The 14,399-nt window shown below is 42.4% G+C and overlaps 1 protein-coding gene across 3 annotated transcripts; it reads left to right on the top strand.

Moving 5' to 3' along the window:
- The first annotated feature begins 217 nt into the window (after positions 1-217).
- pabpn1 (poly(A) binding protein, nuclear 1) lies at positions 218-13,510 on the top strand. Of its 3 annotated transcripts, none has more exons than XM_030397841.1 (7): positions 218-710; positions 3,149-3,257; positions 3,895-3,962; positions 5,366-5,472; positions 6,089-6,176; positions 7,154-7,305; positions 12,841-13,510. In XM_030397841.1, the coding sequence occupies exons 1-7, from the start codon at positions 576-578 to the stop codon at positions 13,034-13,036; spliced, it is 855 nt and encodes a 284-aa protein (XP_030253701.1). In that variant the 5' UTR covers positions 218-575; the 3' UTR covers positions 13,037-13,510. The 3 variants fall into 3 exon arrangements, with proteins under 3 accessions (XP_030253701.1, XP_030253702.1, XP_030253704.1); XM_030397842.1 differs by lacking the exon at positions 12,841-13,510 and adding an exon at positions 11,664-12,561; XM_030397844.1 differs by lacking the exon at positions 218-710 and adding an exon at positions 971-1,131.
- Positions 13,511-14,399: the final 889 nt, after the last annotated feature.

The raw sequence follows: 14,399 nt of genomic DNA, 5'->3' as shown, positions 1-14,399 counted from the left end.
GAATTAATTTGCCGAACAATTGGCTTCGCTATTCTACTTAAGACTGACAGAGATATGATCGACAGAAACGTAATCCAATTAAAAGCACACATGCGATTTGGGAACCGGAAAGTCTTGCGCGATCATCCAATAGGAACGTGGCAGACACCAAAGAGGCTTGTCTGGAATGATACGCCGACGAATAGGATTGAGAGTTTTACGCCCGCAGTGATACATGACTCCGCCCCCGGCTTCCATTTCTGAACTGAAGGGACGCCGCCGCGCTCGCGTAGAGTCCTCGCCTTTTTTATACACTCATTTAAGTAAATAAACTAGGTTCTCTGTCGTAATTTAGGACCGTTGCGTAAAGGTAGTGAGTGAAACCGGAGTCCGTAGTAATCGTGGCATGCAGTTTGAGTACTGGCTGGGACTGTAGCTAGCATTTTATTCCCCATTTTAACTTTACTAAGCGGCGTTTTCCGCCGTTTTTTTCTTTTCGCCGCCCCGCTCACTCTACCCCCTTGTGTGTGAGTAGGGGCCTGCAACGTTGGTTTGGCCACGAGGCGTGTTGGTAACTTCACAGTTGGAACAGGGCGATGGCGGAGTTCGGTAACGGACTGGCGGAGGAATCTCTACTAGATTCAGACCCCGGACATCCCGAGCTGGAAGACCCGGGTGTCGGTGACGAGGAACCGGGGTTAGAAGAGGGAGAGGCCGCAATTGAAGACCCGGTAAGTGAAGGGCATTGTTTCGGCTGTTGGAGCCCACATGAGCACCAGGACACACGTTACGTCCCATTTGGAATAGTAAATGTATACAGGCAACCGATTTGGTGTTATATTTTCCACAAATCTTGAGTCACATGCCGTGTGCGTTGCTGCTATCGCCAGGGCAATATCAACCGCCATTGTGGTTCACGCAGTGCAGTAGAAATGGGTGGTGACATGCGTGATGTCGGCAGCCATCTTGGCGCAACAGCGGTGCCAGTTTCTCTGCGCCAGGGAGCAGTTCGAGCCGTTGGGGGGTGAATCCTCGTCGCAAAAAAATGCGAGACGGAGATGCAGGAGACAGTTAGGGGCGAGGGTGGGACAGGCCGCCGCCATTAGCCGCCGCTGTGCGAGTCTACCCGCTTTAGAAGGCGACCTGCTTACGGTAATGACATTTTTTTAAAAAATTCCATTTGACTTCACCATTATGCTGGCTGCTGCTGCTGCATTTCAAGCACCGGTGTGTGCACATGCAAATGACCGACCGACAGCAGGCTAACATTAGCTTATCGCGAGCAGCAGCATCAAGATGACCAGAGGACCTGTCAACCGTAATGACTAGTCACGAGATATAATGCGGACTTTGCACCTTAAGCTGCTGGGACCAATTACTATTAGCCTGTCTGCTAGATTTGTTACAATGCGATAATAGGATTCTGACTGGCTAGCAAGCTAGCTGAATTTAACAAAGCTAGGGTGGAGATGGCAGACATGCACCTGACCATCTTTGTCATTTATTTTGGACGACATTTGGTGTCGCGCATCGGTGGCACACAGGATTTGCTGTGCCCTGTGTAATGGTTCAAGATGCACAATCGGCGTTTGTCGGCATAATTAAAAAAATTCTGACACCACCTGCACACAAGCGCATTTTTCCCTGGGAATGCCTATGCAGCATGTCCAGGTGGGCTGTAGTGCTGTGTGTCGGGTAGCGAGAGCGCGGCATACAACGCAGAAACAGGGGGTTGCGGTATTTGAGGGGCTGGGTTTGCATCCTTCAGTGTTTTTGCTAGGGCAAGGAGAACGAGAGAAGGGAGGGGAGTGAAAGAGCTTGCACTGAATATGCGACAAAAATGGAGCTCCAACGTGTCGGTGTCAGAGGGCTTATTTTAACAGTGTTTGTGTGAATGCGGATCATTCTCAGGACTATAATGCATGAAGCTTAAGGTTGTTGACATATGATACTGCTAATAATAATGATAATATATAATAGGACTGAGGGAAAGGATGGTGCCATTATTATCTCGTGCGGTATGACACGGTGCAGTTGTTACTCTCCTCTGGTTCTGGTTAGAAGACCTGCATTTAATATGGGCTGTCTGTGTCAGTGCACCCAGTCGCACAAAGAGCCTTTACATTACAAATCCTGTCAGCACAGGCAACAGCCCTGGATGGAGCTGGAATGACTCCCACTGTGCTGCAGTGCACCACAGTCAGACAGGAGGGTCCGCTCCCACGTGAGGACACAGCCATCTCTGTATTCACCACAGGAATATTGAATTTTTTTGGCAGCGATTGTTTCGTTCAGTTCAACTTCTGGCCTCAGACCTGACCATAATCACAGCCCAAATACATGCCCCAAAATGGCTCTCAATTAGATATTAATTATATTAAAACCGTAGCAGTCATTGATTGACATGAATAGTGTAAAACAAATCATGGCAAATTATCATCCTCAGGTGCATGAGCCTAAAGCGATATTAGGAAGAAATATCGATAACAGAAATATAGGTAGATATTCTCAGTATTTGTATTTTTGCATGGCAAACCACTTGAAACAATGAACATGTGTAAAACTGTATTGATTACCTTTATGTTTACATATGTTTATACTTTTGTTTCCTTGCTGCATCTTTTTGGGCCAAATGAGCCTAAATTTTGTCAAATGCAACTAAATATTTTCATTGGGCAAATAAATGTAGCTGGTCTGTTTAAAGAATGTAGCCTATAAAAATATTTTAACTACCAACCAATGGATGTGATGACCCAGCATATATACATATTTTACGTAAATTACCATTATTACAGTATCAGTTTCTAGCAGGATTTTATATACATCTCTTTAATTTCTTGTCAGAAATCCGTCTTTAAATGCTTTTAAGGTACACTTTCAAGTTGTATGAAGCAATTGCTGCCAAATTTAAGCTTGATGGATACAGAAAGCACTGTAAAAACACGAAGGGACAGAAACATCACCATTCTAGTGAGGGCGATGGACCAGTCAGAAAGGACACTTTTAGATGAAAGTTGTCTCAATGTTTCGACTTGGACAGAACCACACACAGACTTCCTTCTATTTAGATTGAGACTGTGAGTGGTGCATAGCAGTCATCCACATTGTATGGTTGTAGTGTGCTTATGATGGACTCACGGCTGCAATGGAATTCGTCTTTGTGTTCCAGGAGCTGGAGGCAATCAAAGCCCGGGTGAGAGAGATGGAGGAAGAGGCAGAGAAGCTGAAGGAGCTACAGAACGAGGTGGAGAAACAGATGAATCTCAGCCCCCCACCAGGTGTGTTTTTGTTTGTTTTTTGAGAGACAAAGACCTCGTCTTTCTTCACATCTGTCCACATTTCCTATCTCTCTCTTTCTCTCTACAGTCAAATTTTCCAATGGAGGAAGAATACCAGAATCTTGAAATAATCATATTGTTGGCTTTTGTGCATACTTAAAAAAAAATATCTCACACCACAAATTCATTACTGCAGCCACTTGTTACCAAACTCAGTTTTACCTTTCAAAAATATTTTACCTTTTGTGTTTGTTTTTTTTAAAAAGAAATTTCAATATCATTTCAGGCTTGAAATAATACTAATACTGAAATAAATATAAAGTCATGGTTTAGTAAGCAAGTTTTGAAAACAAAAATACAAGAAACAGAATAATGGACTCATGCAGTACTTAAGAGTTAGTCTAAAACACTGCAACCTTTAGTTTTGATTTTTAATTTAAGAGCCTTTGTAACTGTACACCAATTTTGGATATTACAAAAACCTGCCGGCATCTCTCAGCTCTGACCTCATACAAGAAATACAATGTTCATTCTTGTCAATTGAATCAAATTTTTTGAATAACTGAATGTTTGAGTTTTTATTAAATTTTACACAACATGCTCATGTAGATTTTGTATTTTCTCCCCTTCTATGCAGTCGGCCCCGTCATCATGTCCATCGAGGAAAAGATGGAAGCAGATGGCAGATCTATTTATGTCGGAAATGTGAGTAACTGTCTCTCTGTTGTCTCATACATAGTTGCTATTTTGGCCACATTGTCATGTTTCCTTTAACAATTCTTGGGATGACGACTAAGAGCAAAAATGTAATTCTTTAAGAAAAAGTCCCTACAAAAAAAAACCATTCTAACTTTGGCATGGTTTTAGTGGTTTGAAAGATTGAACAGTTTGTTTGTGAGTCTGAAGATTGGTATCAACTTTCTGCATCTGGACTCTGAAGTTTTTCCTAATTTTTTTTTCTCTGCAAAACCACTCAAGCTCTGAAATAACATGGCAACTTGAACTAAGTGGAAAACAATCTTGAAATCCTGCAACAAATGCTTGATTTGATTACAGTTGTGGTTACTCCAGGACTGTATATAGATGATTTTAAGTATTCAGAGCACATTCAAGATGCATTCTAAATCTGTGTTATATTTAAATGGCTGTGTGGTAGGCTGGCAAATGAGTCCTAAGTGCACCAATTTGGTTGAGCCAAAATGGCATGGAGTACGATTACCACAGAGCTGATCACAAAAAGAACATGGAACTCTATTCCAGTGAAGTTTCAGTCTGCTGTGCGTCTTTTAGCAAACAATAGCTTTATCTTGGCTACTCTGCCATAAAGCTGTAACTGCTAAATCACCTGAAAAACCCAACAGTTCCTTTATGAACACTGCACAGTGTCTCCAGTCTCAGGCATGGAGCCCTGTTGCTTCCTCAGAGTTGCCTTTCAGTAGCTTCACATTGACACTTTTTTTAGGCCAGCCTCCTGCTGGCAGAGTTATTATCACATTTTTTTTTTGCCCTTATTTTTCCAATTAAGATTTCATTTTAGGAAATTTACCAAACAGCAGTTTGAGCTTACAGAAGTGGGTACAATTGACCTGTGATCACTTGTCCCACTGTGATTACACAAAGGTGATCTCACTTTATTTACAACTGACTCGGTAACACTGCCAACACCTGTAAAATAAATGGGCTGAATTGTTAAAAAAACAGTGGGTTTGTTTAAACTTTTGGTGTTATTTAGAGTGTTTTTTTAGAAAGAGTTTTGTTTGGTTTGTCAAGGACTTCTGACCTAATTTACTGTAAAATATTCAATGTACTGTGATTTCATGCAATGGAAACTCCAAGCGGGAAATGCTTCCTATCAAGACTGTACTTGACAGTTGCATTTTCATTGCTGTCTGTCTCTATAGTTATTTGTCTTTTATTGCCTCATTCCTTGACAAAGTTTTGAACAGCCTGTCTAATATAAAACATTTGACTCTTTGTCCACCTTGTGTCTCCTCATAGATATACATCGATGTAAATATTAAAGCTTAAGCTGATGAAAAATAATTGAAATATTGATTTTAAGGTTGACTAGCTCTCCTCGTGTTTACCTTCATCATCTCTTTCCTCAGGTTGACTATGGTGCCACGGCAGAAGAGCTCGAGGCTCATTTTCATGGCTGTGGTTCAGTAAACAGAGTCACCATCCTATGTGACAAATACACAGGGCATCCCAAGGGGTAATACACTGTCACTTAACTGTACCTTTTCCTTATCCACTGCATGAATCAGTGGAGGGGTGGTTATCAGTCGTGTGTTGCAAATATATGAAAGTCACACTGTTTGCAGAGAAACAATACAAAACCCTGCTGTGGGTGGACAGCTTTGTGTGATGCATCAATACAGATTATGTAGTTTCACCAGAGCTGGGTGGTTGAATTTGCTTTTGTCAAAATAAAGCTTGGGCTCAACAGTAACAGTTGGCCGGGACCAGATTTGAACCACAAACATTTTGTGAGTTCTGGTGGCATCTTTCTCGTAATTTAAATAAAGATATTAAAGAAAGCTGTTGCAGTCAGCAAACCTTCTTCTGTATAATAAATAAGTCACATCGAATCCCACCAGGGCTAGCTTGTAACGTCATATAGACTGTTGATCATCATACGAAGAATGTTTTCCATCACCAATTTAGATGTTTTTTGTAAATACAAGAATATTGTTTGTCTGTAATAAATAAAAATACTGCAGCTGTCATATTTGAAGTTGCCGTTGTTGTTGTTATTAATTATATTAATAGCATTATTATTTGCATTTAAATACACTTTTGTAGCTGACTGATTATTTCTCCTTCTTCAGGTTTGCCTATATTGAGTTTGCAGACAAAGAGTCTGTTAGGACAGCCATGGCTTTGGACGAGTCCCTTTTCAGAGGAAGACAGATAAAGGTGAGACATTTTCACATTTCAGCTTCATACTGAAAGGTCCTCAGTAAAATTTAGGTAATTAACATGTCAGAATGAAAAGAAAAGTGACACTGTTGTGAGAGGAAATGAGGAAAGAGCAACATGACAATTTCACTTTCTCTTAGCAAGAAGCACAAACAAGCATTCTCTCCCTCTAGTCCTCAGAAACTATGACTTCATCATTGTGAGCTGTCAAACCCAAAATACTTTTGAATAAATGGAAAAATGATACAGATTAATTACAATGACTGCTGCTGCAACAACACCATTGCAGAATAGAGACTGTTGGCTAAATTTAGCTGATACTGCAGCTTGGAGTGACAGTGACAAACACTACTTTGATCACTCTGCCAGCTCTGGTAGGTTTGGTGCGTTGTTGATTGGCTGAGAGGGTACAGTCTCCTTTGTACTTACAGAAATTTCGTCACATGTTCAAAATCTACATTCTTGTTTCACACTAACAGAATAGAAGGTTTGTTTATTAACGAGCTCTCTGTTAGCTTTTGTTAATGATGACTCTTTTGATTATGAAGTTTTTGCAGTATTGACACTTACTGATGTGCAGTTTGGTTTGAATGAAATGGTTTCATAAACTTTTGTCACTTTTGCACTTGATTTTTTAACCACTGATATAAAATCTCTTAACAAAACATAAACTACAAGGAACTCTTAACTGGTTAGGAAACACTTAATTTAATACCAATCCCTCGATATGACCTACATAAGCAAACAAGAGTTTGTTTGTTTTTTGGTTTTTTTTGTCCAAAGGTCCCGCCAGAAAAAATGGGGGTTGTTTGTATTGGCTGTATGTAGATCTGATATTTCCAAGTTTGAAGTAATATTTTATTTTATGAAATGTATTCAAATGTATTAGCACTTCCTATAAAATCTAAAAACACAAAAGCCAACATCGCAATACTTGATGTTTAACACTGCTTTGCTTGATTGTTGCTCCCCAGGTGGGCGCCAAGAGAACAAACAGACCAGGCATCAGCACCACAGACCGCGGCTTCCCACGGGCTCGGTTCAGGTCACGGGGAGGAAGCTTCTCGTCGCGTGCACGCTACTACAGCGGCTACACACCACCCAGAGGCAGAGGACGGGCCTTCAGGTGAGCTGACGCCGAGAAGCCTCACTTTCGACACTGGGAGAACACTACACCTGCATGCACTGCACCTCACTCAAAGGTTTACACTGAAGAGAAAGGACAGGACAAATGAGGCAGTACATCATCATTAGAATATTCACCGCTTTGGCCCTCTGTTATAGTCGGGGTTTACACTGACCTCTTCTCATATTTTACCACAAGAAGAGGATGTGGAAGCTGATTGTTCGATTGGAGGAATAACTGATTACATCAATTTCATATATTTAATAGGAAAACTTGCATGGAAATAAGGATGGGGTTCATTAATCAGAAACTCTGTGACCAGTATGGTTGCACCATGCTCTCTCCCACTGGAGAAAATGAGTCTGTCTACGACTTTCTGCTGAGCCTGCTCACAGCAACGAGCCTGACTGTGAAGCTTTTTAATTAGATGACAAATATTTTTGGCCAATACACTGATTGAGGATGGCTCAATTTGTCCAGTGGATGACATTTGTCATCTTTCTTGGTGCACATTGTTGTCCAGGTTCTGTGTTTTCACTCAAGATGTAATTGGATGGATAGAATCCTGTAAGAAAGGTTGTTGGTCACATTTAAAACAGGGCAAGAAAATAAGCTGAGAACTGAGATGGAAGAGCAAAATTCCTTACTGATAGGGCAGAATAGAGAAGGTAGGTACAGACGTGCCAGAAAAATCAATCTGAGCATCGTCATTGAAGAGGAGGTAACATTTCCAAAGGTCTTTACACATTTATTCTTAGATCTGAATTCTGTGTGCAGTGTGTAAATGCTACAGTAAGTCTCAGATGTGTTAGAACATCAACCATATGTCATCATGGTATTGACTTTATTGAGAGATGGATTGGATTAGACACCAAAATAGAAACACTGGAGCACTAATGTGCAATGTAGTCAGTTTAGAAATCGCACCAGTTCTGGGACGGAGGGGCTCACTGCATGCCACATTTCAGGAGAGGCAAACAGACTCGGTGCACATCAGTTTGTTCTTCCCAGGCTGTTCATACACAACGTTTGGGTTAGTGCCAGTGCGATCTCCTGCAACTTAATGATAACAGAAAGTTACTGGTGCAAAGCTCTGGTGGCTGCACTGAATGCTTCTCATTTCTTGTGGAGATATTGGGATGTCAATTGTAATTTTATGGCAGGAGGGAGCATTTAAACAAGAGGTTCTGGCTCTGTGATGATCAGTACATTGACCTGCAGCATTTTGGCAGTTATGTTCGATGCTCCGTCTCATCACTTTTATGTTCAAAAGCTGTTGCAGTGGGAAACTTTCACAGTGGTGCTTGGAGTGTTTTTGTTTTTATAGACCTGTTAGCTGCTCGTCATTGTGATACACATTGGACAGAAAAGGCCTGGTGTTGATCAGAGTCTTGTGCACTGGGTTTCTAGTGGCCTTCTACCTACACTGTTCAATGGTCTTCACATCAGAGCTCTGCAGTGGGGCTCTGTGAGTCTGTGTAGTCTAGTCTCACTGCAAGGCCACATGGGGTTTGTCACTGAAAACTTTGCGTGTTTACAGCATGTGATTAAAACACTTGGCAGATAACTCGAGCTGCGCCGTTTCTATAAATGAGATGATACAGAAATAATCTGAGAGGCTGTTGTGAGTGCAAGTGAAGTACATAACCTAGTGCTCATTTGTGTAAACTGTGGCTATCCCCTGACGGCAGCGAGAAATCAAGGCTACACCGTAAACTCCATATAAACCCCACTGAGCTCTATCTGTGGGGCCATCTTGTTTATTTTTCCGTTGAGACAGAGAAAGGAGATGTGTTGCCAAACACGCTGATCAGCATGCCAACTTCTCCACACATGCACTGAGCTGTGAGACAGAGAGATTCTGATTTGGTCACCCTGCAAAGCATCTGAAACCTTAAGACTGTAACTTATTACATAATGTTCAACAAAGACCATTTACAAGAACAGCTAGCCCCTATTTTGAAACAATCCTAAAGACCTTCATGCAGAGGTCTTTTCTTTCAGTGATTTAACACTTTGCCAAGTTCTTCCAACAAGCCCCCTTTTAGCCCATGTTATCTCCTGTGTTTCTCTTGGTTCATTTTCGCCCTTTCTCTTGACTTAAATATTTGTGCAATAAACTCCCATTTCAGCGAGGCTGCCTTAATAAAAAAAACCACACACACACACACACAAGAAAGGGTTACATCTCTATTCATTCCTTTGTGTGAGAAAGTGTCTGAAATTCAAGGTCAGAATCTCTCTAATCGCTCTGTGTACTTACTCCAGCCACTCCCACACATACCAAGAAACCCTAACCCTGCCAGTTTACTCACTGGGATTTGGCCTGAGCTGCAGGACAAGGCACACACAGACATGTGGAGAAGGGGGAGAGCTGAGAAGGTTTTATATTAAATTAAGTCTCCAGAATATGAAAGTCCTGCTGTCTATGAGTAGTTAATTATCTGGAAGACCTTGTCACGTCTAACTTTAAAGGCTTCAAGTTGATTTGAATGTAAAGGTTTCACGTATTGGGACTATTGAACTTTAAAGTTTTGTTTGACTTATTTGCAGTTATTTAAGGATACTTGGGCACAATTTGACATCCCATCCACCAGGCTTTTAAAAACACACTCAGAAGTTAACAGATACAGAGTGAGCCAGGGTGAATGGAATTTGTGGTGTTGCCAATATTAACCTTACTGTAGAAAAACTGTCAAAGAATCATGGAAAACGCCCTCAAGAGTATTACTGATAACTGCATAGTGTATCTTCCCATTATCTCACAGCATCACTTAAAATGTAATAGTCACCCACAGGGAGTAGCATGCAGAGAAGCAGAGTTGTTCCACTTGAACTGGCCTTGATCACTTCTTGCAGAGGAGAGTAGAAGTGCTGTTTAGTTGCTGTGTCAGGAATTCATCATTAGTCTACTTAAGTGCTGCAGTTGAGCAGAATCAGGCTCAGATCTGAACCACATAACACTTTTTTTTTTCCACCGGTGCCTTCTCTTGTTGCGGGAACACATCCATGGTGACGAGAAACACATGGTGGGTTCAGTTCAGAATCTTTGCATTGACCCGTCGTGTGCTTGGGAAGACGTGTCTGGCTGTGGCCCTGCATTCACAGTCCAAGGAATATGTTTTATTAAAAGTGTTGATTGGCTCTGTTTATAAGAAGTTTAAGATTGAACAAGGCCTCAGTAGGTGTTGGAGTGGAGCCTGATCTGTCAGAATTTAATGAGATTAAAAGACAACGGAGCCAAGTATCGGCGTTTGTCTTGCACCTCTAATCCTCACACCCTGACTGAAAGCCAGAGAACAAAGGAAGTCCTTTATGTTTGGCCTCTGATTACAAAAAGTATTTCCTCTAATATAACAACCATTCAGTATCATTGTTCTCATCATCTTCCCAAGTTGGCGTGGTCGAAGCAAAGATTTTTATGTGAGCCAGAAGACACACATGTGATGTGGAAAAACCCTGTTGGGATTTCTGTGCTTATGTTGAGTGTATGTCCTTGCATGTACAGGAACCCCCACAGACACACAACACACACACAAACAGAACAAAAATCCAACCTTTCCAGCGTTCACTCCCAGAAACGAGGGTTCATTACTGCAGCCTGACCTCAGCATCTAGACGAATAACCACTGGTTTCAGTCCCAGTGTGACCTTTTTGTGTTCTGTTGCCACTGAATGATGATGTGCGTGTATGAGATGGAGGAGAGGTTGCAGAATGTTTTGAGTGTATAACGATGATGTAGTGTTGTCCCCCCACTTGTCGTGTGTGTGTGTGTGTGTGTGTGTGTGTGTGTGTGTGTGTGTATATGTGTGCACCATGTCCTGCTGGGGGTATATGTGTGGTGCTGTTTGTCCTCCAGGTCTTTCCCCACAGTGACCCCAGAGGTGGCTCTCGCAGAGAGAGACAGAGAGAGAGAAAGAGGGAGAGAGAGTGCCTTTGCTGTCCCCTCACACCCACACACTAATCATTATTCTCCTATCTGGAAATCAAACTTTTCCTCTCTTGACAAAGCTGCTTTCAGCTTCTTCCAGCACTGTAGCCTATCTTTCCAGATTGATTTGTTGTAACGCAAACACCTCGTAAGCTCAAAGGCACAATACCGTTAAGATGGTATACATGTCTATTTAGTGATTTGTGAATATGTCCTAAACATTCTGTCATTCGTTTTGATATCTATAAATATATGCTTTCCCCCTTCAGTTTACTTCTTGGACTGAAGTTTCAGCAGACCCTTTCTGTGCCCACAGTCACACACATACACATTATCTATTATACTACTATCACACCAGGAAATTGGTGTCCGTCTTCTTAAGCCAACCAGAAAAAAACTCACCCTCTTTTTCTCTCTCTTTTCCAGGGGCCGAGGGCGAACAACATCGTGGTATTCCCCTTACTAAACACCCCCTCCCTCCCCAACACTCCCTTACTATCAACCCTCTCCCCCTCTGTTCCCATTTAAAGAAAAAAGAAAAAAGAAAAAAAAAAACCACACAGTGAAAAAAAGTCCTCCCCCTCCCCAACAATAAAAGAAGAGAATCCCAGAAGAGAGAAAAAAAGACAAAAAAGGAAAAAAAAAAAAACTCCTGGACAGAGAGACTGACTGGCCGCAGTGTGCGATTGTGTGTGAGCGTGCGTGTGCGGAGGTTGATGCGGTCACCCCTGGTAAGGTATAAGTTGGCCATTGGGGAAAGAATACGGTGGCAGATATCTCTACTTGTTTTCTGTTGGTTTTTTGGGGGGGTGGTGGGGAGGTGGGGGGGAAAAAAAGAAAGAGAAGATGATGGTATCTCAGGCTGCAGATGTGTCTCCTTTGGTCTGGCTGTGACCTCCTGCTTTCACACCATCACCAACACGGCCCACCCACTCACCCTCCACCACCACCACAACAAGGAAAAAAAAAAAGAAAAGAAAAGAAAAAAAACAACGTGGGGGGAAACGGCAACAAGAAAAGATACTGTATTCATTTTTTTGTTTGTTTTTAATGTATCGTACATATGTGAAGCTTCCACTAGCCAGAGTATGTGTTGTGTTTTAAGTTTGTGGTTTGGAGTATATCATTACCTACCCACCCCACCCTCCCCCTCAACCCTCTTTGTGTCTGCCGTTCTCTTCCCCTCTCACCCCCTCTGCATTTTATAACTCATGCTTTCTTCCCCCTTCCCTCTCTTCCTCATCAAACCATGGATTGTGTTTCTCTCTGCTCTCTGGGCAGAGATGGACCTTCAGTGTTCAGTGGGATCGTACATACATAGATGTTTTTTTTTTTGTTTGTTTATTTTTTCCCCCTTTCCCTCATGGGCGGGGCTCTTTGTCGTGCTGCCACCCCTCCCCTGCTCGTCCATACCTGTCATCTCCACCTCAGGCATGGCCCAAGCTCCTTTTATTCTTTTGACAGGCATCAATGTTTTTATTTCGTGCAATCCCTGCACCCCCCCTTCCCGTTTTCCCCCTGTCCCCCTCTGTGCTCCCTCTCCTCCTCCCCCCTCCCTCCCCCCTCCTCTCTCTGTATATTAGACCACTTCTTGTCGTTTCAGGTTTCAGGACCAGTGGAGGCTGACGACCCCTCCCCAGGTGGCGCCGGCCCCCCCCACTGTCTCCGCAGCGTCTCTCTCTCTCTCTGCTCCCGCTATGCACACTCACCCCATCCTGTCCGTGTGGGGGGGCGGGGGAGGGGGGCAGGGCGACCACAGGCCCGCCGCAGGGGGCATTTACTACAACAGCAAACGCTGATGATGCTTTTAGTCCCTTTTCACACTTCAACCCATGACACACACACACACACATACACATGGAAGACAAGCAGACACACACACACCTGTTCAACACACACCACAGCACACTGCAGGCAGCACTTAACAGGCAGCCAACCCAACACATGATTTATATACAGAGAGCTGAAGCCAACATAGCTGAGTGGCAGGCAGGCAAGTTTGCGTGAGAGTGAGGAAGGCAGGACCAGAGACGAGGGTGTTTTTTGGGGTGTACAGTGCGGACCTTAAGGCGCCCCCTTTCTCTGACGACGCGCAGTGCAGTCACGGCTTGTCTGAGGAAGGCTGACGAGCTAATGGCATTGATTATTAATTTAATAAATGGAGTGGGCCGGAGCTGTTATTTTAGGGCGGGGGAAAGTTATGGGTGGGGTTTGTGTGGAGACTTTTTCTTTTTTTGAAAAGGGGGAGTGGGTTTGAACAAATGTTTTGCTTTTTTTTATTTTTATTTTTAACCCATGAGTCTGTAATTAGGAAAAAAAAAAAATAAAGACATTGTGTAAAAATGAGACTGTGTCTGGGTGAGTTTGTCCTGACTGTTGCTCTGATTCTAAGTTGATCAGTTTCATTGGTCCCCCAACAATAATAATATTGATTAGTATAATGGAATAAGTGCTCTGGAGCAAGATGTATTAATCTGGCAAACTCTTAAATATTTGAGAAGTTAACTTATATAACACTTGATGGCACATAATGTATGATTAACTACACACGTTACTGTATATATCTGAAATCTGAGATGCATTTTTATGAAGGGATATTTTAATGTGGGAGGTAATGATTGTGTTGCTTTTAAGCTCCCTAATTAGCCTTTTTTCCGAGCAGACATTGATGATTCCAGGAAAAGCTTGTTACTAATATTAATGATGGTGCTGTTCTATTGAAATGCCCCAGTAAGACGTGACAGACGCTCACAATACCAGGACTCTGAGACACAGTTCAGCCTTGAATCTTACTCTTTTGTTTTTCCTACTGTGACATGTCTTTTGTAAACAAGGTCATTGATGTAACTGCATGAACAAATGACACAAACCAGCAGGGTTAACTTATTTGCATCATACTGTATCCATCCCAGTGACACGTGTCCTCGAAAAATTTGCATTCTGCTCAGTTGGCTGGTGAGCCTGCTGCACCGGGTTGTGATTAGGCCTTGCGTCAGCATCTGGCTGCTTCTCAAGCAAATGTGTGGCAGTCAAACAGCTGAATGGGATTCTCTGCAAGTCTATCAATATTTTTGATGACTGTGTCCTAAAATGCTCTTTACATTAGCAGTGGCTTGATTTGATGATTTTTTAAAAATGGAAGCTATGTTGAAATTAGCTGGG

This window comes from Sparus aurata, chromosome 19 (assembly GCF_900880675.1).
Source record: "Sparus aurata chromosome 19, fSpaAur1.1, whole genome shotgun sequence".
In the NCBI taxonomy this organism is placed as follows: Eukaryota; Metazoa; Chordata; class Actinopteri; order Spariformes; family Sparidae; genus Sparus; species Sparus aurata.
This window is presented reverse-complemented; position numbering and strand designations above follow the sequence as displayed.

What these genes read in the sequence shown, in the direction of transcription:
- pabpn1 (XM_030397841.1), top strand. Translation starts at nt 576, where the DNA reads ATGGCGGAGTTCGGTAACGGACTGGCGGAGGAATCTCTACTAGATTCA. An exon ending in AGGCCGCAATTGAAGACCCG is followed by an intron (nt 711 to 3,148) that starts GTAAGTGAAGGG and finishes TTTGTGTTCCAG; the next exon opens with GAGCTGGAGGCAATCAAAGC. An exon ending in TACACAGGGCATCCCAAGGG is followed by an intron (nt 5,473 to 6,088) that starts GTAATACACTGT and finishes CTCCTTCTTCAG; the next exon opens with GTTTGCCTATATTGAGTTTG.